A 26,052-nucleotide genomic window follows, 5' to 3' on the forward strand; every position below is an offset into this window, starting at 1 on the left:
GTCAGGAGTAGGAACTGGTACAACCACTTGGGGGAAGAGTTTGCCATTATCTACTCAAGTTGACAATATGCTCACCCTAGGAGTCAGCAGTTTCACTTCTTGATAAGCTTCCCAAAAAACTCACGCACATGTGCTGTTTCGGACTGAATTGTATCTGCTCGAAATTCACATTTTGAACCCCTAGCCCCCAGGTGACTGCATGCGAAGATAGGGCCTTTAAGGAGGTAATTAAGGTTAAATGAGGTAATAAATGTGGGGTCCTAATACAATAGGACTTGTGTCCTGATAAGAAGAGGAAGGGACACCAGGAGTGCATAGGCACAGAGTAAAGGCCACATGAGGTCACAGTGAGAAGACAGCTGTCTATATGCCAAGGAGAGAACTCTCATCAGAAACCAACCCTGTTGGCACCTTGATCTTGGACTTCCAGCCTCCGGAAGTGTGAGAAAATAAACTTCTGTTAAGCCACCTAGTCTGTGGTATTTTGTTATGGGAGCCTTAGGTGACTAATACTTGTGCACCAAGATCCAGCTATCAGTATGTTCAGAACAGTACTTTTTATTTTTCTAGGGCCCAAACTAGAAACAACCCCAACTACCATAAACAGTAAAACAGATAAATAAATTGTAATATATTTATACAATGAAAATAAAAGAATACGGCTACAACAATGTGGATGAATCTTACCAACATCTTACCAACATAATATTAAGTGAAAGAAGCAAGATACAAAAGAATATATAGAGTTTAATTCTCTTTATATAACATCCAAAAATAGGCAAACCTAAACGACAGAATTCAAGGATACATACAAATTTAGAAAACTTACAAAGAAAGCAAGAAAATTATTAATACAAAAGTCAGAATAGTGGGTAAAGAAGGATTTTGTGATCCCATCTCATGACGTAGGTAATGATTACAAGGGTAATTATTCATTCAACTACACAGTCATGTATGATGCCTTTTTTCCTATGTCTAGATCATATTTCACAATTGTTCAAAGTATTTAAAAATTATATCATAAGCTAAGTGTAAGCAAGCCCAACAATACTCTGATTTTTCTTTTGATGACTGGGTTAATATCTTTCCTATACTTCAATATTTTGTTTTTCTCTTTTTGTGGATGTCCCTGATTATTGATGCAGTAAGCGTGTGCTTAGTCGACCTGATGAATAATCCAGAGCTAGATGCCAGTGTTTTTCCAGGCCTGAGAGACATGGCAGTGAACAAACCATGTGAGGTCCTCACTCTCTAGGAACTGCAGTCTGATTTAACCTCCCTAAATCAAAAAATGTCACCATGATCGATTTAATACCACCTGTCGTATGGGATTGCTCTAGGAATGAAATGTCTGGCCTCATGCATGTCACCCAGCAACTGTACAATAAAAGTCAGTTCCGGGTTTCCCTGGTGGCGCAGTGGTTGAGAGTCCGCCTGCCGATGCAGGGGACACGGGTTCGTGCCCCGGTCCGGGAAGATCCCACATGCCGCGGGGCGGCTGGGCCCGTGAGCCATGGCCGCTGAGCCTGTGCGTCCGGAGCCTGTGCTGCGCAACGGGAGAGGCCACAACAGTGAGAGAGGCCCGCGTACCGCAAAAAAAAAAAAAAAGTTAGTTCCATTCCACATTCCCAGGAAGGAATGGCAGTTCTCATGTTTCTAGTTCCACCGTGGAAAAAAACCTACGTATATCAAAATGTGTTTATTCGTCATTCTACTCACAACTGTTATCAATCCAAGCTAAAAAGAAAATTTAAAACAGGGATCAACAAATTGGGAGGGCCCAAGAGATAAATCTAACCCATCTTTTATTCATGCAAATAGTTTTATTAGAACACAACTACACCGATTCATGTATATATGTATCATCTACAGCTGCTTTCATGGTACAGAGCTGAAGAGCTGCAGCAGAGATGGTCTGGCCCACAAAGCCGAATTAATTGCTATCTGGTCGTTTACCAGATAAGCTTGCTAATTCCTATTAGAAAGCTTTGTCATTTCAGAAGACACATAGTATTTATTTAATATCCATTGCTAAGCACATACTTTTACTATTATTATGTTACATTAGTGGACCACTGAATGATATGAAAACTTTATTAAGAAGTTTCTACCCATTGCCAGCAGGAAGCACATGTGTATAGAAACGGACCTGTACTCTTAAGATCACTTTGTAATTCTATAGCATTTCTACATCTTCCATCATAGCTTTATGTACTTTCCATCACATACCTTAATAGGAATTTTCTTGTCAAAATCAGGGAAGTGAATTACTTTATTTAGCTTGGACACATATAGTATCATTATGGTAACTGCCATCTAAAGAAAAGGGAAGAGAAAAACTTCAGCAAAATATCTGGAAAGACTATTTGAGGTACAAACACATCATCAAAAGAAAAGAGATTCACGAAAAATATATATATATCTGAAAAGTCCATTTTCTAGGTTCCAAAAAACCTATTATTCCTTGAAATATTAAAATTGTTTTTCTTGCCACCGTATAGATTGCACCAGAACTATAGGCAAAAAGTATAACATCAAATATAACGTATATGCGCTATCTCAAGGGGCTCAAGGAACGACAACAGTGGGAAAAAGGAACTGTGTCCCCAAAACTGACCAGAGTGACCACAGTCGGTGAGGCTGCTTGTTGATCCTAGACCATCCTTCCTATGTACTGAGCATATGGTCACCTTACCCCAGAAAGTAAGTGTGGGGATGAAAGGAAGGGGGAAGGGAGGCAAACTCCACACATAAACATATTTTGTAAAGTATAATATTTCTATAACACAAAAGTCAAATTAAGAGGAAAACCAACTTTAAAAGGGATTTATTTTTCTCTCCAATCTAGCCGGTGTTGCAAAAACATCTCATTCAAATGTTATTAATCTGGATTACACCAGGTATATCAGAAATACTCCAGATTATTATTATAAAATAAAAAGTTTTAATATCATCTTTCTACACACATTTTAGAACTTACTTTTCTCCACATTAGGATGCAAAAATTTAAGGTCTCCTTCAAAATGATTATCATCCTAAACCTTGAGCCCGAGTGTACAAACTTAATACTTATAATAGATTTATATAACACAAGCCCACCCTGAATTATAATTGTAGTTTGTATATATGACTTACTTTATAATTCTTACAGAAATATACCAACACTTGTTTAAAATATTCTGCAATTCAGACTTTTAAAATTTGGTCTGCTGGCTTCTTCCCCCACAAATTGCAAATCATAAACGTTTTTACCTTAATTGAGTACAATCCAGTGAATTTATTTGCCTTGGGCATTACAAAGGGCACATTACCACATATTATTGATCTTTTAAAGTACTTTTTAACATATTTTCACACTGCACCATAAAGATATCAATTTTTTGACCTTAAGGAAAGATATTGTTCCCTCATGATTTTTGTCTCCCTAAAATGATGTGCAAAGAGTACCTTATTAGCAAAACATTTAACTAGAATAATGTTTAATCATATAAATTCCAGATTCACAATTTAAAATTTAGTTAACAGATACAATTTTTATAATTTTAAGTTTTTCTCCTTATAGACTAAAGGAAAACGAAAACAAAAAAACTTTGGTGCCTGTGTTACCACGTGCCTACTAGAAATCATCAGCATATGACCAAAAAAGTAAAAAAGCCACAAATTAACGGAAAATTGTTTGAAAGTTTATCCAAGTTTATCCTTACACTTGAGAACAAACATCACAAACTTCAGGAAGGAAAGTGCAAACATGTTTTGTTTGGCCTGTAGAGAGTTTTATGAAAATATGAATCTGTTGCCACCATTTACAAATTAGGGGGTTTGATGTAAAAATTAGATTTCTCTGATCCCTAGTGGGCCTCACCTCATCTCCCTAACCTTTTTCTTCTCAGGCACAGTGGCTTAAACTGTGCACACTCATCTGTTACCCAGCAGACCTTGGAGGCTTTCAGTCTGCTGCCCCCTTGCTTTAGAGTAATTAAATTCTATTAAGGAAGTTAAAATTAGTTGCTTTTTCCTACAAATACAACTGCTCCTAAATTGTAAAATGAAATAAGATGTGTGTCACTACTTCATGTTGTTTCACCAAAAGTACCATGGTCCTCTGCCAGCTGAACAAATTCGTAAATCACAGTCTTAAACAAAAGCACTTAAAATTTCATGATGTGTACTGACAACTAATTAAGAGGGTAATTTTTTTTTTCACTTACCTGTCCAATTCCAAGAACAATTGGTGATGGGAAACTACAAAAAATATAGAGTAACAAATAATATTAGCAACTGATAAAAAAAGTTGAAGACAATATACAACACATAATGATAGGAGTTATTAAAAAGTCTTAGACTTTTTTTTCAGTCTTAGTGAAATTGTCAAATTTGTTCATTTCTTTTCCATTTTTTAAACTGATCATTGCTAAACTTGGCAAACTTCTATTGCCCCTTGAGGCAGACTGTCATATTAACAAACAACACAATTGTATATGTAGAAAGCTAAAGTAATCTGGGGATAAATTACTAGAAATAATAAATAACTTTAGCAAGGTTACTGGATACAAGATGAACACACGAAAAAAATCATTTCTATGTCTATATATCATAAAAACACAAAGAACATAAAATTTTAAAGGTATTCATTTACAATAGCACCCAAAAAACATCAAATAACACTAACTGGGTATTTTATGGTAATAAGGAATTATTTTTACTTTTTTTAGGCATGAAATAATATTGGGGTGGTAGGTTTTTTTTTAACAAAAAAGTCCCTCTTATCTTTCAGAAATTCATATTGAAATGCATATGACAATACATTTTTAATTTGCTTCAAAATAATCTTGGGGGAGAGGTTGGGATTGAGAGGAGGAGTGATATAAATTTAACAAGGTTGTTGAAACTGGATGATGGCTACATGGAGATCCATTATACGGTTTTCCTTTCTTCAAAATAATATACCCAGGTACAAATCTAATAAAAGATTTCCAAGAAATACCTCTACATAGAAAACTATAAATCAATATTTAAAAAATTAAAGAAGCCCTAAATAAATTTCATGGATTAGAATCAATATTGCCGTGAACCATTATCCACACACTGACCTATAAAATCAAATCTCTCTGTAAAAACACGAGCAGGTATTTTGTGGAAACTGACAAACTGATCCTAAGACTGAATGCAAAGGCAAAAAGCAAACATGATCCAAGATAATCCTGAAGAAAAACAAAGTTGGAGGAATGACTCTACTGGATGCCAGGATTCTTTTATTTATTTATTTTTGGCTGCACCACACTGCATGCAGGGATCTTAGTTTCCCAACCAGGGACTGAACCTGTGCCCCGCAGTGGAAGCACGGAGCCCTAACCACTGGACAACCAGTGGAGTCCCCAGGATTCATTTTAAAGTTACAATAAATGAGAGAGTGTAGTATTTGCACAATGATAGTGTAACAGGACAAAGCAAGAGAACACAGATGGGGACAGATACATAGCTTTATGGAAACCTGATTCATGACAAAGATGACCATGCAAGCAGTAGGGAAATGGCCCTAGGTAACTGGAATCAGAATCTTAACCCCTACCACATACCATACTTAACAAGGCAGCACATCACTTCACCGGGCTCACTCATTTTCCAGCCCTTCACTGGCTCCCAGTCATTCTCTCAGGCCACTAAAAAAGGGGGAATATCACCTAAAAAACCACCACCACCACCACCAACAGCAACACCTCAGCCCTCAATCTGTATGTCAAAGGGAAACATACCTATTTCAGATAGGGTAAGAAAAGAATAAAGAACCAACCTACCTTATCAGAGAAAACTGAATGACTGTCTGGACAGCACCACTGTGAGAATAAAATGAACTCTAATGGATGCCAGATGTGCCACCCAGACACCCTCTTCTGGACTGAAGCACTCATTCTCCAGTCGCTCAAGAGCAACCTCAGCTGAAGAAAGCTGCCTTGCCAATAGCACCCCCACTCCCTGAGAGCAGCCTGTATTCCAAGCCTGTGTGTCTGTGCAGGGATATAAAAGCCAGGGGCTTTCACCCCAATTCAAGACAACTCTGTAGAGCCCTTCCAGCTCCAGAGGGCCTGGGATCAGGCTTTGTTGTGATAAAGCACAGCCCAGCTTCTCCCTCTACCTAATCCTGCTTCCCTCACTCCCCAACAGGGGTGGGTCCCAAGAGCTCCACCCAGTATACTTCCCCTGTACCTGAGAGTCTCCTTGCCCAGTAATACAACCTGCAACATGAAGCAAAATAATAAAACCATAACATAAACAAACAACAACAACAAAAGGCTTACAGAAGGAAGACAAAGAGATCAGCCTAGAAGAGAATATAACACAGAGAGAGAAGGCACCCTTTGTAATTGCTTCCAGCTACGGAACACCTTAATAAGAAGATATCAATAAAACAAGAGCTCAAAATTGAGATAACAAAGCAATCAAGTGAGATGAAAAGGGGACCTACAGATCTAAGGAAAGCAACTGAGGATCAAAACAACATAACTGGGGGCTTCCCTGGTGGCGCTGTGGTTGAGAATCTGCCTGCCAATGCAGGGACACGGGTTCGAGCCCTGGTCTGGGAGGATCCCACATGCCACAGAGCAACTAGGCCCGTGAGCCACAACTACTGAGCCTGCGCGTCTGCAGCCTGTGCTCTGCAACAACAGAGGCCGCGATAGTGAGAGGCCCGTGCACTGCAATGAAGAGTGGCCCCCGCTTGCCACAACTAGAGAAAGCCCTCGCACAGAAACGAAGACCCAACACAGCAAAAATAAATTAATTAACAAACTCCTACCCTCAACATCTTCTTTAAAAAAAAAACAACATAACTGGGGGAGGACCTTCAAGATGGTGGAGGAATAAGACGTGGAGATCACCTTCCTCCCCACAAATACATCAAAAATACATCTACATGTGGAACAACTCATACAGAACACCTACTGAATGCTGGCAGAAGACCTCAGACTTCCCAAAAGGCAAGAAAATCCCCACACACCTGGGTAGGGCAAAAGAAAAAAGAAAAAACAGAGACAAAAGAATAGGGACAGGACCTGCACCAGTGGGAGGGAGCTGTGAAGGAGGAAAAGTTTCCACACACTAGGAAGGACCTTCACTGGTGGGGACGGGGGGTGGGGGTGGGGGGAAGCTTCGCAGCCAGGGAGGAGAGCGCAGCAACAGGGATGCAGAGGGCAAAGCGGAGAGATTCCTGCACAGAGGATCAGGGCCGACCAGCACTCACCAGCCTGAGAGGCTTGTCTGCTCACTTGCAGGGGCGGGTGGGGGCTGAGAGCTGAGGCTCAGGATTCGGGGCTTAGATCGCAGGTAGAGGACCGGGGTTGGCGGCGTGAACACAGCCTGAAGGGGGCTAGTGTGCCACGGCTAGCCAGGAGGGAGTCCGGGAAAAAGGCTGGACTTGCCTAAGAGGCAAGAGACCATTGTTTCCGGGTACGGGATTAGAGGGGATTCCCTGCCTGTCTGCCCACAGAGGGCAGAGCACCGCCTAAACAAGCTCCAGGGAAAGGCGCAAGCCACAGCTATCAGCGTGGACACCTGACACGGACATGAAACGCCAACGCTGCTACTGCAGCCACCAAGAAGCCTGTGTGCAAGCACAGGTCACTATCCACACCTCCCCTCCGGGAGCCTGTGCAGCCCACCACTGCCAGAGTAGTTACAATGTCATGCTGTTACAATGTCAAGCCGGCCTCTGCCGCTTCAGGCTCACCCCACGTTCCATACCCCACCCTCCCCACAACCTGAGTGAGCCAGAGCCCCCTAATCAGCCGCTCCTTTAACCCCCTCCTGTCTGAGGGAAGAAAAGACGCCCTCAGATGACCTCTACGCAGAGGCGGGGCCAAATCCAAAGCTGAACCCCAGGAGCTGTGCAAACAAAGAAGAGAAAGGGAAATCTCTCCCAGCAGCCTCAGGAGCAGCAGATTAAATCTCCACAATCAACTTGATGTACCCTGCATCTGTGGAATACCTGAATAGACAACGAATCATCCCAAATTGAGAAGGTGGACTTTGGGAGCAACTGTACACTTGGGGTTTGCTGTATGTGAATGACTAATTTCCGATTTTTATGATTATCTTAATTTAGTTTTTAATGCTTGTTATAATTGGTGGATTTGTTTATTGGTTTGGTTGCTCTCTTTCTTTTTTTATTACCTTCTTAATTTTCATAATTTTTTATTTTAATAACTTTATTAATTTATTTTTTTCTTGATTGCTTGCTTTTTTTCCTCCCTTTTCTTCTGAGCCATGTGGCTGACACTTGGTACTCCAGCCAGGTCTCAGGACTGAGCCTCTGAGGTGGGAGAGCCAAGTTCAGGACATTGACCCACCAGAGATCTCCTGGCCCCACATGATATCAATGGGCAAGAGCTCTCCCAGAGATCTCCATCTCAACGCAAAGACCCAGTTCCACTCAACGACTAGCAAGCTCCAGTGCTGGACACCCCATGCCAAACAACTAGCAAGACATGAACACAACCCTACCCATTAGCAGAGAGGCTGCCTAAAATCATACTAAGTTCACAGATACCCCAAAACACACCACCGGACGTGGTCCTGCCCACCAGAAAGACAAGATCCAGCCTCATCCACCAGAACACAGGCACCAGTCGCCTTCACAAGGAAGCCTCAAGGAGCCACTGAACCAACCTTACCCACTGGGGGCAGACACCAAAAACTACAGGAACTACGAAACTGCAGCCTGCAAAAAGGAGACACCAAATGCAGTAAGTTAAGCAAAATGAGAAGACAGAGAAATAGGCAGCAGATGAAGGACCGAAGTAAAAATCCACCAGACCAAACAAAGGAAGAGGAAATAGGCAGTGTACCTGAAAAAGAATTCAGAGTAATGATAGTAAATACGATCCAAAATCTTGGAAATAGAACGGAGAAAATACAAGAAACGTTTCACAAGGACCTAGAAGAAGTAAAGAGCAAACAAACAATAATGAACAACACAATAAATGAAATTAAAAACACTCTAAAAGGAATCAATAGTACAATAAGTGAGGCAGAAGAATGGATAAGTGACCTGGAAGATAAAACAATGGAAATAACTACCACAGAGCAGAATAAAGAAAAAAGAATTTAAAGAATTGAGAACAGTCTCAGAGACCTCGGAGACAACATTAAACACACCAACATTCAAATTATAGGGGCCCCAGAAGAAGAAGAGAAAAAGAAAGGGACTGAGAAAATATTTTGAAGAGATTATAGTTGAAAACTTCCCTAATATGGGAAAGGAAAGAGTCAGTCAAGTCCAGGAAGTTCAGAGAGTCCCATACAGGATAAATCCAAGGAGAAACATGCCAAGACACATATTAATCAAACCATCAAAAATTAAATACAAAGAAAAATGTTAAAAGCAGCAAGGGAAAAGCAACAAATAACATACAAGGGAATCCCCATAAGGTTAACAGCTGATCGTTCAGCAGAAACTCTGCAAGCCAGAAGGGAGTGGCAGGACATATTTAAAGTGATGAAAGGGAAAAACCAACAACCAAGATTACTCTACCCAGCAAGGATCTCATTCAGATTCAATGGAGAAATTAAAACCTTTACAGACAAGCAAAAGCTAAGAGAATCAATCACCACCAAACCAGCTTTACAACAAATGCTAAAGGAACTTCTCTAGGCAGGAAACACAAGAGAAGGAAAAGACCTACAAAAACAAACCCAAAACAATTAAGAAAATGGTAATAGGAATATATATACTGATAATTACCTTAAATGTAAATGGATTAAATGCTCCAACCAAAAGACATAGACCAGCTGAATGGATACAAAAACAAGATCCGTATATATGCTGTCTACAAGAGACCCACTTCAGACCTAGGGACACATACAGACTGAAAGTGAGGGGATGGAAAAAGATATTCCATGCAAATGGAAATCAAAAGAAAGGTGAAGTAGCAATACTCATATCAGATAAAATAGACTTTAAAATAAAGACTGTTACAAGACACAAGGAAGGACACTACGTAATGATCAAGGGATCATTCCAAGAAGAAGATATGAGAATTATAAATATATATGCACCCAACATAGGAGCACCTCAATACATAAGGCAAACGCTAACAGCCATAAAAGGGGAAATCGACAGTAACATACTAATAGTAGGGGACTTTAACACCCCACTTTCACCAATGGACAGATCATCCAAAATGAAAATAAAAACGGAAACACAAGCTTTAAATGACACATTAGACCAGATGGACTTAATTGATACTTATAGGACATTCCATCCAAAAACAACAGAATACACTTTCTTCTCAAGAGCACATGGAACATTCTCCAGGATAGATCATATCTTGGCTCACAAATCAAGCCTTGGTAAATTTAGGAAAACTGAAATCGTATCTAGTATCTTTTCTGACCACAATGCTGTGAGACTACATATTAATTACAGGAAAAAATCTGTAAAATATACAAACACATGGAGGCTAACAATACACTACTAAATAACCAGGAGATCACTGAAGAAATCAAGAGGAAATCAAAAAATACCTAGAAACAAGTGACAATGAAAACACGGTGACACAAAACCTATGGGATGCCGCAAAAGCAGTTCTAAGAGGGGAGTTTATAGCAATACAATCCTACCTCAAGAGACAAGAAACATCTCAAATAAACAACCTAATTTTAAACCTAAAGCAATTAGAGAAAGAAGAACAAAAAAACCCCAAAGTTAGCAAAAGGAAAGAAAACATAAAGATCAGATCAGAAATGAACGAAAAAGAAATGAAGGAAACAATAGCAAAGATCAATGAAACTACAAGCTGGTTCTTTGAGAAGATAAAGAAAATTGATAAACCATTAGCCAGATTCATCAAGAAAAACAGGGAGAAGACTCAATAGAATTAGAAATGAAAAAGGAGAAGTAACAACTGACACTGCAGAAATACAAAGGATCATGAGAGATTAGTACAAGAAACTATATGCCAATAAAATGGAAAACCTGGAAGAAATGGACAAATTCTTAGAAAAGCACAACCTTCTGAGACTGAATCAGGAAGAAATAGTAAATATGAACAGACCAATCACAAGTAATGAAATTGAAACTGTGATTAAAAATCTTCCAACAAACAAAAGCCCAGGACCAGAAGGCTTCACAGGCAAATTCTATCAAACATTTAGAGAAGAGCTAACATCTATCCTTCTCAAACTCTTTCAAAATATAGCAGAGGGCGGAACACTCCCAAACTCATTCTACAAGACCACCATCACCCTGATACCAAAAACAGACAAAGATGTCACAAAGAAAGGAAACTACAGGCCAATATCACTGATGAGATAGATGCAAAAATCCTCAACAAAATACTAGCAAACAGAATCCAACAGCACATTAAAAGGATGATCAAGTGGGGTTTATCCCAGGAATGCAAGGATTCTTCAATATACACAAATCAATCAATGTGATACACACCATAGTAACAAACTGAAGGTAAAAACCATATGATAATCTGAATAGATGCAGAAAAGGCTTTTGGCAAAATTCAACACTCATTTATGATAAAAACCATCCAGAAAGTAGGCACAGAGGGAACTTACCTCAACATAATAAAGGCCATATATGACAAACCCACAGCCAACATTGTTCTCAATGGTGAAAAAGTGAAACCATTTTCTCTAAGATCAGGAATAAGACACGACTTCCCACTCTCACCACTATTATTCAACATAGTTTTGGAAGTTTCAGCCACAGCAATCAGAGAAGAAAAGGAAATAAAAGGAATCCAAATCAGAAAAGATGAAGCAAAGCTGTCACTGTTTGCAGATGACATTATATTATATGTAGAGAATCCTAAAGATGCTACCAGAAAACTACCTGAGCTAATCAATGAGCTTGACAAAGTAGCAGGATACAAAATTAATGCACAGAAATCTCTTGCCTTCCTATACACTGATGATGAAAACATCTGAAAGAGAAATTAAGGAAACACTTCCATTCACCATTGCAACAAAGAGAATAAAATACCTAGGAATAAACCTACCTAGGGAGACAAAGGCCTGTATGCAGAAAACTATAAGACACTGATAAAAGAAATTAAAAGTGATACAAACAGATGGAGAGATATACCATGTTCTTGGATTGGAAGAATCAACATTGTGAAAGTGACTATACTCCCCAAAGCAAATCTATAGATTCAATGCAATCCCTGTCAAACTACCACTGGCATTTTGCACAGAACTAGAACAAAAAGTTTCACAATTTGTATGGAAACACAAAAGACCCCAAATAACCTAAGCAATCTTGAGAAAGAAAAATAGAGATGGAGGAATCAGGCGCCTGAACCTCAGACTATACTACAAAGCTACAGTAATCAAGACAGTATGGTACTGGCACAAAAACAGAAATGTAGATCAGTCGAACAGGATAGAAAGCCCAGAGATAAACCCATGCACATATGGTCACCTTATCTTTGATAAAGGAGGCAAGAATATACAATGGAGAAAAGGCAGCCTCTTCAATAAGTGGTGCTGGGAAAACTGGACAGCTACTTGTAAAAGAATGAAATTAGAACACTCCCTAACACCGTACACAAGAATAAACTCAAAATGGATTAAAGACCTAAATGTAAGGCCAGACACTATAAAACACTTAGAGAAAAACATAGGCAGAACACTCTATGACATAAACCACAGCAAGATCCTTTTTTACCCACCTCCTAGAGTAATGGAAATAAAAACAAAAATAAACAAATGGGACCTAATGAAACTTAAAAGCTCTTGCACAGCAATGAAACCATAAACAATACAAAAAGACAACCCTCAGAATGGGAGAAAATATTTGCAAATGAAGCAACTGACAAAGGATTACTCTCCAAAATATACAAGAAGCTCATGCAGCTCAATATCAAAAAAAAAACCCAATCTATAAATGGGCAGAAGACCTAAGTAGACATTTCTCCAAAGAAGATATACAGATTGCCAACAAACACACGAAAGGATGCTCAACATCACTAATCATTGGAGAAATGCAAATCAAAACCACAATGAGATATCATCTCACACCGGTCAGAATGGCCATCATCAAAAAATCTACAAATAAATGCTGGAGTGGGTGTGGAGAAAAGGGAGCCCTCTTGCACTGTTGGTAGGAATGTAAATTCATACAGCCACTATGGAGAACAGTATAGAGGTTCCTTAAAAAACTAAAAATAGAACTACCATACAACCCAGCAATCCCACTACTGGGCCTGTACCCTGAGAATTCCATAATTCAAAAAGAGTCAAGTACCACAATGTTCACTGCAGCAGTATTTACTATAGCCAGGACATAGAAGCAACCTAAGTGTCCATCAACAGATGAATGGATAAAGAAGATGTGGCTCATATATACAATGGAATATTACTCAGCCATAAAAAGAAACGAAATTGAGTTATTTATAGTGAGGTGGACGGACCTAGAGCCTGTCATACAGAGTGAAGTAAGTCAGAAAGAGAAAAACAAATACTGTATGCTAACACATATATATGGAATCTAAAAAAAAAGGTTCTGAAGCACCTAGAGGCAGGACAGGAATAAAGACGCAGATGTAGAGAATGGACTTGAGGACACGGGGAGGGGGAAGGTTAAGCTAGGAAGAAGTGAGAGCGTGGCATGGACATATATACACTATGAAATGTAAAATAGATAGCTAGTGGGAAGCAGCCGTATAGCACAGGGAGATCAGCTCAGTGCTTTGTGAACACCTAGATGGGTGGGATAGGGAGTGTGGGAGGGAGACGCAAGAGGGTGGGGATATGGGGATATATGTATACATATAGCTGATTCACTTTTTTTATACAGCAGAAACTAACAAAACATTGTAAGGCAATTATACTCCAATAAAGATGTAAGAAAAAACACACATAACTGCCACATGAACCATTTAGAAACAACACAGAACTAAGTGGCCACTGCTTTAAACTGAATTACCAAGATGAGGTAATCACAGTGAATGAGTAGGGAAAAGACAAACTCTCAAACATAAACAGATATAGAAGATAGATACCAGCAGAGAGGGCTAATTGCTGTGCTGTTCTCTCAGTAAAGAGAGAAAATGATTAAACTATAAAAGGCAAATTTGTTTCCTTGACATGGGGAGAATAAGTAAACTCTCCAGATCTAAGAGCACACTTGTTGTAGAAAAAGCTGTTAAGAATATTCAACACGATTAATACAGCAGCCATGAACTCTCCATAAAAATACTACCATACATCAGAATCAACCAATTAGGAATCAAATCAAAATAATGAACTCTGGAATGGAGACACTGTGATAAAAGGGTGCTGACTACTGTATCCATTTAATATGGAACAGATTCAAACAACTGTGGGATTATAATTACACAATAGGATGCTACACTGTAAAAGAAGACACGGAGGGGCGGAAACATGGGAAGAAGTATGCAAACGTCATCATTCATAGCAGAGAAGCCATATATACCATCAGAAATTGAAAAATATATATATTTGAACGTCAACAATTCTTTTTGTTGAACTCTAATTTCTCTTTTCTCCATTCAGTTCAGTTAAACTACATTTCATACGTGCATGCAACTTGCAGTCCTCACCTTAAGTAAGCCTTCAAACACAGCCAGCATGACTAATGGTAGCACAGTCCCTCATATGATGCAAGCTGAAGTTTACAGGGTCGGCTATAACGTGGTCTTGCCAAAAACTGTTTAATCTGAATGTAATCAAGCCTTTAGATCTAACTTTCAGTTTAAAAAACAGAGAGTAAGTTAAGTGAGACTTCAAAAAATAAATTAGACAACCCATAATATGGGACACTTTACAACACACCTGGCCCAGGCTTTTCAAATTCAGTTTCAGGGGAAAGAGGTGGAACGGGGGACTTTTCTAGATGAAAATAAACTAAAAAGACATAACTGTGTGCGTTGCATGAATTTTGATTGGATCTTAATTCAAATGTTTAAAACAACCATAAAAACATCTTGGGGAGGGCTTCCCTGGTGGCGCAGTGGTTGAGAGTCCGCCTGCCGATGCAGGGGACACGGGTTCGTGCCCCGGTCCGGGAAGATTCCACATGCCGCGGAGCGGCTGGGCCCGTGAGCCATGGCCGCTGGGCCTGCGCGTCCGGAGCCTGTGCTCCGCAACGGGAGAGGCCACAACAGTGAGAGGCCCGCATACCGCAAAAAAAAAAAAAAATAATAATAATAATCTTGGGGAATAATTGGAATGATTATAGATTTGGTATTAGATTATTTTAGGAAATTACTGTTAAATTTGTTAAGAACAAAAAGGATACTACGTAGGAGAATATCCATATTTCAGGAGAGGCATGTTGAAATATCTGAGTGTAGTGTCATGATGTATGCAGCTTATATTCAATCATTCAGGGGAAAATGCAAATATAGCAAAATGTTAATTACTGAACCTCAGTGGTATGTGTATGGGTGTTCATTGTACTTTGCTTTCCACTTTTCTGTGTGCTTGAAACTTTTCATAATAAAAAGTGATGGAGGGACTTAGGTGATCCTCAAAAAATTAAATAAATAAAAGCCCCCCACACTCCATTTCCCACTCCTTTTTGGATTAAAGAAAACAATTTATAAAGAAATGAGTAAATAAGCAGCATCTATAATATATACTTTATATAAAAAGTAATTCAGTCTATTAATCTTTCTCCAATCCATCCATCTATCTAAAAAGATGTCTGAAGTTATCACCTAATGTCAATTTAGTAATTTTTTAAATTTTACCCTAATATTTTTCTTTTGTTTGAATTCTTTATCATGATCACACAGAATGACTTTTCTTTAAAAAAATATTGATTCTAGGTAGTGGGACTATGCAATATTATTACTGTCTTCTTCGTACATTTCTGTATTTAAATAACTCCCAATTTTAACTGAATTATTTTAGGAGTGAATGCAAGGAAGTAAAGACAGTGTGTGTGCACAACTCTTTGAAGAGTCGGACTCTGAAAGGAACAGAGAAATGAGCACCCATGTGGATGGGTGGGTTAATAACCCAAGGGAGGGTTATTTTTGCTTGAGAAACCTAAACATGTTTTAAGCCGGTAGAGAGAGCTTGCTGACGCAGAATAGAGGAGGATAATGAAAGGAGCCGGCAGAAGGGGACATCCAGAAGTGGGGAGCTGGACCTTCCACAGGAACAAGAGGCTCCCTCCATCACAGCAGAAAGGGGACATCGTCTGACGGTTTCAATTTCCTCAATGAAGTGTCAGAGGAGAGTGGAGGATGGGGGTGTGGGAGGTTTCAGGGTAAAAGAGAAAGTGGGCAGGAGTCCTTTCCGTGACAAGGAAAGCAATCCCCCAGAAGAAACTAGCAGGTGGTACTAGAGCCGGTTGAAGCTTGTGATCATCAATTCAACATCAACCCAGCCAGCCCGGAAGTGTTTTTTCTCCCAGGACAGTCGGAGCTGCTCAATGCTGAAGGAAGGATGCAGAAGGTAGGCTGTGCAGGACAAGTACCAGCCAAGACGGGAGCTGGAAAGGAGCCTTGTGGCTTCCAGCGCAGGGGCCCTCCTGCTGGACCAGGAGGGAAGGGATGCCTGAAGGGTGATGTGGCAGAAATGAGCTGGGTTGCAGCGCGGAGTGTGGACATCCTGCACAGGGACTGGAGTGGCTGGCAGGGTCACACTGAGCACATGGCCCTAGGAGTGACCACGGGATGTGGGACAAGGCGGGCTGTGATGGCTCAGCGTGCGTATCCCAAAGTCCTGAAGGCTTATGCGAGTCTGGGTGGAGAGGAATACCAGGACTCCACTAAACGAGCCACAGAAGCTCAGGAGCCATTACAGAGAGGACAGAAAGTGAGTGCTGAGTCTGGACTCTCCACAGAGCAGGGGCAGTGGGAAGCTACGAGGACTCAACTCCACCTCCTGGCCACACCTGGGGTGTGAACAGGATCCAGCTCCTTTCCAGGGGTCAAATGGAACAGCATCTTCAGGAGAGAGCCGGTTTTCATCAGAGTAAGAGAAAATTAGGGTTGTTTTTGTTCTTTAATATAGACTTCCAGCACCCACCACTGGAGAATCGGATTCAATATCTTTAAAAAAAAAAAAAAAAAACTCTCCAAGTGATTCACATTACCAAGCAAGTTTGGAAACCACTGTGTGAAATGATCCTAAAGCCTTCGATTGCATAAAAGTAGACACACAGCAAATATGGAGCAAATACTTGTTGAACTGAATACAGCTAAGTTTATATTTTTTATTAAGCATCATTAGTAAATCTTCACATGTCATAGAGAACAGTATTAAAATAGCAACAAGGGCTTCCCTGGTGGCGCAGTGGTTGAGAGTCCGCCTGCCGATGTAGGGGACACGGGTTCGTGCCCCGGTCCGGGAAGATCCCACATGCCGCGGAGCAGCTAGGCCTGTGAACCATGGCCGCTGAGCCTGCGCGTCCGGAGCCTGTGCTCCGCAACGGGAGAGGCCACAACAGTGAGAGGCCTGCGTGCCACAAAAAAAAAAAAAAAAAAGCAACAAAAATAACAACTCCAGACTGCCTGCACAACCCTCATGAATGTGATTCCGAAGAACCACTAGTGTCACCAAGTGGCCACAGATTCGTGCTTCTCCGTCTCACCCCAACAGGGTCTGACAGTCCAAGTCCTTCAAAGGCTCTCTCTGTCCAGCCAGGTAAATTTAGCATCTCAACGACCTAAAACTAACAAATAACTAAGACCACCCATCAATCTTGTACCCCAACCAGACACAATCTACTCAAACTGTAAGAGAAAAAAACATCCCCTGAGCTACATTCCCGTAATCCTGCAGATTAGGTGACTACAGAAAGGTCCTTCCTTCTATCCTACAACACAACATTCTGTCCTCAAACAGCTAATGTTTGGATCAGATTTCCATGGTTTATTGTTATAACCAAATCACCCCAACCCTCTTCCCCTCAAAAACGTGCTCCTAAACTATTTTGAAATGAGAGAATAAACAATGTTTTTTGAACAGGGCCCTCCAACTGTATATTACATTACGGAAATGTGAAATATCTGCTTATAAGGTTATAAGGGGCTTTGGCTTGCTGAGATAAAAACTCAACTTCCTCCTTCAATCATGGAACTCAAAATTTTAAAGATGAAAAGGCTAGAGCATGAGATGTCTCATATAAATTCTTTCTGGTCGGACACTATCCTTCATCTTCCCAGCACTTAACCAGTGTTCACTGGTCCTGCTTCCAACAAGAAGACATATGTTTTTGGAGGCACTGACTGCCGTGGTCAGCGAGCACACTACTTAGTCAAGAGCAGAAAGCAGAGACTTATCTTCAGACTTCAACTGACGTAACTGTCAACACTCCCCCAAAGCCTATAATAGCATTCTCTTGTTTTTTACGGTAGGTGTTTAAGTTTTCTTTTTCTTTCATTTGCTTGCATTGTATATGAAATGATCCATGTTTATGTATCTATTCATTCTAATTTCTTTGAGGGAGGGTTTCTGTTCCCCACAGACACCAGCAAGCATGCTGCAACACACGAATAGACCTTGAAGAATATCAGTAGCCCTAGGAACACCAGAAACTAACCCAAATCCATCCCTTCCCTCCATATCCACTGCTACCCTCCACCCCAGTCCAAGCCACCACTTAAAATTATCTAGAATATTACAATCCATTCCTGGCTCCAATACCATCAGTTTTTCGCCCACCCAAGAGCCAAAGAAATCTTGTTAATCATACAAATGATGCCATGTCACTACCCATGCTAAAACCTTCCAAGGGACTCCCAATTGCATTTAGACTAAAATGAAAACTATTTATCATGGTCTCTCTACCTCCACCCTGGTCTCCCAATATCTGCTCTCAACACAGCAGCTAGAGGGAGTTAGATCATGTTACTCCTTTGCTTGACACCTTCCAGAAGCTCCCTCAGAGCTTCCGCAGTGGCCACAAAGGCCCTACACAATCTAGAAATCCATTACCCTGGGACCCTATCTAGTACCATTCCCACCTAAACTCCTTCCTCTTCCATGCTGGAATGTTCTTCCCCCATCTCCCTCACATTATTCATCCCTTGGCTCAACTGTCACCTCCTTAATGAGACTTCACTGATCATGCTGAGACTGAAAACTCTTCCCCATGCCCATAGTCCCTAATTCCCTTTCCTTATTTTTTTCTCCTGACCACACAGCTGCATCTGACTTAATATAAATTCTACCAGTTTATTTACTGATCCACTAGAAGGCTCTGGGTACGCTCCAGCAATATGGATGGATGCTTCACGACATATGGAATTTTGATCTGCTTTGTTCACTTCTGTATCGCAAATGCCTAGAACAGTGCCTGGCATATAACAGGTGCTTAGTGAATATTACTGAATGAATGAAGGAACTGATTCTGCCTTCCCTGCCTACCTCCACGTTGTCTTTCCTACCTTCTACCACTTGCTCATTCTAGCCAGAATGACATTCTCTCTGTTCCTCCAGCAGGCGAAGCTCATGCCCACTTCAGCACATTTTCTTCTGTGTGTAATGCTCTAGCCCCAACCATTCCACCCCAGGCACTCTCATGGCATACCTGAAATCACCTTGCTTATTCATGAGCCCACCTGTTTATTTTCTGTCTCTACCGCTGATATGGAATCTCCACAGCAGGAGCTTTGCGTTTTTCACAGCTGCTTCCCTGGTGCCAGTGATGGGCTTGGCACATAGTAGGTGCTTGGTAAATATCTGTTAGAGGTTGAACCAGCCAAGCTCATGTAGGTCTCAGCTTTTGCAAGTATAAAATAAAAAGAAGATACTCTTGACAGTCTCTTTGGGCTGAAGATACTCTAAGGTCTCTTTGGGCTCTTTATAAAATTCTGATTTTACATTTTTGCAGCACAGTACAGTTTACAAGGAGCCCTCACTTCTGACAGCTCGCACAGAGATCTGGGAGGTAATTCAGAGTTGTAATTATCCAGCTTTTGCATCTGAAAAAACGACTCTGAGGCTGGCCTAAGAGGCACAGCTATTAAATGGTGGAGCTGGGTCTAAATTCACAGCTCTTTCAATGCCAATACAACGAAAGGAGAATTAAATAGGATTTTCTAGTCTTTACAAATAGGTTCAAGGAACTACAAATTTGCTGGTTTACTGCACATTCATCCAAAAAAGTATAGAATATGAATTTTTAATTGTTTTCCCCATTTTTCCATGAACATGCTGATAATCTGAGAATGAATGGTCAAACAATGCGAATAAACTTATCCACTCAGGACTTTTCTGATGGTTGAACATCTTGATTTGTATAAAGAACAGTCACATTTGAAGAACACATTCAGATCACTTGCTCCAGCTCACCGGCACTTGTGAAAGCACTGGGAGGTAGCTCTACAAGCACAGTTGCGTGGAATGTCCTACAGCAGTAAGTGGCGGTGAGGTGTGCCCGCACCCACTGAGAGTAGAATGACTTTGCTAGGTTGTGGTTTGGTTTTCAGAACACTGAAGGTCCCGACCCTGTGAAAACGTGGTCCATGTGCCGAGCACACAGCCGCCCACATTGGCACGGGAGTCAGCAGTGAGGCTCCCCGCTCGCTGTTCCCGCCCGCCCGTTGACCAGGGCGCGGCCAAGGTGCACCGAGGGCAGGGGCAGCCCCGCCGCTCTCCCCCACCCGGGGACCTCGGAGGTCGGGGCAGCTCCCGCCGGACGGCGCGGCGCCGTAACGGGAAGGTCCCGGGACAGGTCGCCGCGGAGCAGCCGGGGGCCCCCGCGGACTCCGCCCGGACCTCTGGCGCCCGCCTCACCGGTAGGTGGTCAGCAGCGCCTTGTTAACCAGCACGAGGAGGAAGGAGCAGGTCCCGTAGAAGAGTGCAGACAGTAGCTTGGCCACCCGGGAGGGCAGCCGCGCGGAGGCGTGGTCCGTACCCGCACCCTCGGCCTGGCGGCCTGCCGTCATGTCCCGCAGCTGCCAGTATCGGCCGCACTCCGGCCTGCGCTGCCCCAGTTCCGTCCCCGCCCCCGCCCCCGGCAGGCGCTGGAGAGGGCGCGGCCGAAACAGGAAGGGCCACGGCGGGAACCCTGCAAGCCCGAGAGCCCTGCCGGGCGCCCCACGCTGCCGGCGCGGGAGGAGCGGGTTCGGCTGCAGTTCGTCCTCAAAAGCACCACTCTCTGTGTCTAAAAGGAGAACAGAGACGGGTTTGGGAGAGTTTAAAGACCCTACCTTCCTCCAAACTGCTGCCTTGGTGAGAAGCGTTAAGACTTAGGGTTTGTTTTGCTTTCTTTTTTTCCAATATTTTTAACTGACAATTTACATACAATGAAATGCAGATTTTACGAGTCCACAGTCGATGTTTTGACAAATGCATACACCCGTGTAACCACCCAAGTCAAAACATAGAACATTTCCATCACCCCAAAAAGTGCCCTTTGTGTCCCACTGGTCGACCCCCCCCATTTCATTCTGATTTCTACTACCCTAGGTTAGATTTGCCTTTTCAGAAAATTCGTATAAATGAGCATGTACTCTTTCAAGGCTCTTTTCGCTTTTATTATTTTTGTGACTCACCCATGTTCGAGTCTTTTCATTGTTGAGTAGTACCACAATTTGTCTATCCATTCACTAGGTAGGTGGTGGGCATGTTTGGTTGTTTCCAGTTTAGGGCTATTACCAAAAAAATGCTTCCATGAACATTCGTGTACAAGTTTTTTTGTGTGAACGTATATTTTCATTTATCTTCGGGAAATACCTAGGAGTGGAATGGCTAGGGGTATAGTGGGTGCAAAGTCTCCAGGCTTTTCTTGCCTCTGGGTGCTTTAAGGCAGGTTCTCCCCCTACCCATTTCTTTTCTACATGGGTGCATCTAAACATCAGGTTATTGTTCATGTTAACTGAAGGAGGGCCTCCCAGAACTGCCTACTCTGACCAGTCTACCTGGTCTAGCATTTTTTCAATTAAATGTCCCATGTTTTCATTCTAAATAATTAATTTTAAACATCTGAAATTTCAACTTTTTAGAAAAGCTAAAGATTTCAAGTTAAATAGATATTTGAGCCTAACTATATCGATGCCATGCAATGGTTTTCTTTTGGAGTCACTGAACAACCAAAAACATTTTCAGTACTGATAAGAACTAAAGCAGAACTTCTGACAAATAACTAGCACTAAAAGAGCCAGAAAGGAAGAGTCTACATTACCCAAAACAGGAAAGGAACAAACACACATAAGACTGTTTAAAATAGAAAATAAATTCATATTCAAGTTGAACCCAAAAATCTGAATTTGGAAGTCATTTTGGTTAATTGCCTCAAAAAGATCAACTATGTTTCCAGTGAGTCTCCAAATAAGTTTTGGCTGCAAAACAGTCCTGCTTCCCCCCCACCACACCACACCCCACCCCACAAACACATGCTGCACAGCATGCAGGATCTTAGATCCCAGACCAGGGATCAACCAGAGCCCCCTGCATTGGAAGCTCGGAGTCTTAACCACTGGACCACCAGGGAAGTCTAAGACTATTTTAAAGTCACTTTTAAAGACAGCCTTAACCATATTTGCATTTAATTCGCTTCTATATACATACTTCCAGGAACTTAAGTCACTGTCAAAATCTCATCCTTACTTTGTTTAAACCACAACTCACACTCAAGAGTTGCTTGTGAAATTCTTTTGCACAAAGCCTGGACAGGCTGAACCTTGCCATTGCAAATAAACAACTAAAGATCTACCAAAAATAACTAATAAAAAAATTAAATTTGCTTGACTCAGAAAAGTAATCAGGCCCTGAGTGGATTCTATGGGTTTGACCCCAGATTCAACACATCCTGGATACAAGTGAAATGAAATCCCAGTTGCTGATTACCCTAATATAAAGCCTGGGATAGAGCTGGCAATAGTTTAATACTTTTTTACACCAGTATTTTTAACACTGTAATAATGAAACAGATGAGGACGTTAAATGAATATCTATATTCTAAAAGGCCATAATTTTAATGTAAGAAAAAGTAATTCACATGATGGTTCTAACTATGCTAAAATGATGCCTCGAATGAGACTGGAATGAAATATAAAATGCACCAAAATAATAATGATGGGAGAATGTATGGCTATAGTTGACATTTCTTTCCATCTTTAGATTTTTATATTATGGCTATTATATTTTTAAAAAGAAAAACAAATTGTAAAGGGTTTAAGAATGAACATGTACTTTAAACTGTAAATTAAAATAAGTTTTTATTCAAAGCATTTTTTAAAATTACAGCATGTTTATTCTTATGCTGTTAACTCTGCCAAACTACAACTTAGCCATATGAAGCATAAAACACTTCAAAAATCTGAATGTAAACCACATTTTTAAAACAAAAAGCAGTGTTAACACACCTCAAATTTTAGATGCCAATGTATTTTGTCCAAGTATACAGCTTATATCAAAAAAAGAACATTTTAAATATTTCTATAGTAAATAGTTGTAATAATTTCTTAAAACTTCCAATTATACAAATGAAAAGTTTGTGAATATAACTATTATAGTTGGCAAAAGCTGACAGGATAAACAAACAAAAACTCTTACTTTTGAAGGCCTTGAATTTTATTATCTGTGAACTGGCAAGTATTTGTATCTTTTAAATTCATACTGCACTTCCTTCTTTAGGTAAGTTCATCAAATTTTAAATTTCCCAAGACTGACGACACTTTTTATAATTCATTAAGTCATATTTGAGGGAAAAATTCTAGAGAAAAATGTTGAAACCTAAACCAAGAAAATTCAGATACTATAGTCTCTCTTACTTGCTCATAAGTGCTCCAAGTTAAAATTCTATATACCAGATAACAAACAAAATTCTTAAACCATTACAAATATAAATTCTCTTATTACAAAAAAAAAATCCCTCAAGATTTGTAATTTACTGTACAGAGGAATTACATTTTTAAAGTATGTCCTCATCATACACATTATTTGTTACTATCATCTTTCATACTTTTGCTCCATTTCAAGACATTTACATACCTCCCCTTCCCCGTGGCTACATATTTTAAACTATCTGTGTACTGCAACACATTGGGATTTTGAGATAAAGAAGCCTACATTTTAGATAATGTTTAAACTACATCTGTAGGCTACTACTTCAATACAAAAAAGAAACAAAAGGCGCTGAAGAGCCTATATTTCACTCTCTTATTCTGAAGCTTACTCCAATTAAGCAATCTATGAAATTACCATGCTATGATGTTATTTAGTTTCTGCTTAAAACAAGTTAAAATGATGGAGGCTTATGCCTACATAAAGGAGGTGAACTACTCAGCTCTTGATTTTTTCTATTCATGCTTCAGTACATAAAGTGGTGTTTAAAAACTTCATCTATTTTGGAAAAAATGATTTAAAACCACCACACAAGTTAACACACTTGCAGTTAAAACTATTCCAGAAGCCTACTTATTTGAGTTGCTAATATTTTCTGCAGTGTTTAACTGATAGCTAAATTTAGTGAACACAAAATAGCTTGGCATGTTATTCTGAAGTAAAGCAAGAAGGTGGCTTTATGCACTGAAAATATAAATAGGAGGCTTCCATTTGCTAATAATTCTAAACAAGCAGTACATTTAAATTTAGTGTTTGCTAACAAAGGATCTAAAACAGTTCATTACAAAACAACCCTGTAGATGTCCCTTTTATTAAAAAAATCCAACTTCCAAATCTCATGACAGGGCCCATAATATTTTTTAAAAATACCAATTACCGAGTTACCTAGACTTTGCAAGATTAATCATTCAATTTCAGCAAATGAGAAACATGAAATGTGCAAAAGTTCCCAAGTTAACAAGCTAAGGGTGACAAGTGCTTTCAAACCTAAATATCACAGTGAGTTGTAAAGCCTCAGAAAGATAGAATAAGACTGATTTTACTCCAATTTTGAAAATTCTGAACTACTGTTCATCTTACCAAGATCTTCAAATACCTATTTTCTTCCAAAGTCGGTAAGTTAGAAAGTCTTCCGAAATAGTCAGTTTTCCATTTCTCTAGTCTTATTAGGCACACTATTTTGCAATTTAAAAATATATATCTTACACACATCTTATACTTTCTTGCTTGTTTCAGTGTTTACAGTATTGTTAAACATACTAATATACATTGTTAAAAATGATCTTATAAATAATCTATTTAAACCTTCTTTGGCTACATGTACCATTCTTTTTCTTTTTTTCATACAAGTGTCTTATTCAGAAAGTGCTTCCTGTGAGAACTGCTTCCAATGAATGCATTAAACTTGCAAAATCTAGCTTCCCACAAATGTAGTTTTCTACCCTGTACTAGAAGTCCCATATTTACAAAATATTTTAAACTTTACAAGAAATCCAATACCATATAAAAAAAGTGCAATTCTCTCTCACCCCATATTCTGGGGCAATGACATTCTTCATAAATTTCTACAGAATAGCAGCCTATGATAAGCAAATAAGGTGCTTAGCTTATGCCCAAGGGTCTACTTTTTAAGTATGCTGGGCAGTACTTTTGTACAGTGGAAAGAGTCAGTGTTCTGGCTACTGGCGGAGCGGCGCTCCCGTCAAGTTTGCGAGCTCGATGAGAGCGAGGGCTCCGTGCAGGCGCTCCCGCTGCTCCTGCAGACGCCGCTGGGCACCGCTCTTCTCATCGTCCTCCTCATCAGACTGAAGGTACTCCAGAGGGTCCTGCTGCTCCTGGTCTGCCTTCTGAACCAGCTTTCCTTTCAAGGTGGGAGTGCGCTGCTCTCGTGTTTCCCAGTACCTATACGAAATGCATCTGTATTACTTATACAGTATATATAACATTCTCAAATGTTCACTTTCCTTTAAAGAAAATAAAAAGGGGGGTCTTTCCTACAGTATTATTTTGTGTTTCAGTTTATAAAGTTATAAAGTGATTTCGAATACATTACATGTTTTTCCATAACAGAGGAAAAAATTCAAGTTCAAGAAGTTGAAGGACTTGCTCAGAATAACAAAATCAACAAGTGGCAGTTCTGGGTCTTATACTCAACTCTCTAGTCACGTGTTTTTGTCATTAAACTATAGCTGCCTTAAAGATCATATGTGAAATGGACTAGAATAAAATATAGAAACAGTAGAATAAGCATTAGAAACCCATTTATTCTATCCA

At 40.2% G+C, this 26,052-nt stretch overlaps 2 protein-coding genes across 3 annotated transcripts in view; both read right to left on the reverse strand.

The window, feature by feature from the left end:
- SLC35D2 (solute carrier family 35 member D2) overlaps positions 1-20,876 on the reverse strand; it is a 53,746-nt gene extending 32,870 nt beyond the window's left edge. The window contains exons 1-3 of the mRNA XM_030832889.3: positions 20,725-20,876; positions 4,209-4,242; positions 2,230-2,316 (exon numbers count right to left, since the gene is read on the reverse strand). Coding sequence (XP_030688749.1) covers positions 2,230-2,316; positions 4,209-4,242; positions 20,725-20,876 — 273 coding nt within the window. The remainder of the gene's footprint in view (positions 1-2,229; positions 2,317-4,208; positions 4,243-20,724) is intronic.
- Positions 20,877-23,131: 2,255 nt separating this feature from the next.
- ZNF367 (zinc finger protein 367) overlaps positions 23,132-26,052 on the reverse strand; it is a 28,872-nt gene continuing 25,951 nt past the window's right edge. The window contains exon 5 of one of the 2 annotated variants that reach the window (XM_030832892.3): positions 23,132-25,680. In XM_030832892.3, coding sequence (XP_030688752.1) covers positions 25,458-25,680 — 223 coding nt within the window. In that variant the 3' untranslated portion in view covers positions 23,132-25,457. The remainder of the gene's footprint in view (positions 25,681-26,052) is intronic. The other variant, XR_009564371.2, reaches the window with a different exon arrangement.

Source organism: Globicephala melas, chromosome 6 (assembly GCF_963455315.2).
Source record: "Globicephala melas chromosome 6, mGloMel1.2, whole genome shotgun sequence".
NCBI classification, from domain to species: Eukaryota; Metazoa; Chordata; class Mammalia; order Artiodactyla; family Delphinidae; genus Globicephala; species Globicephala melas.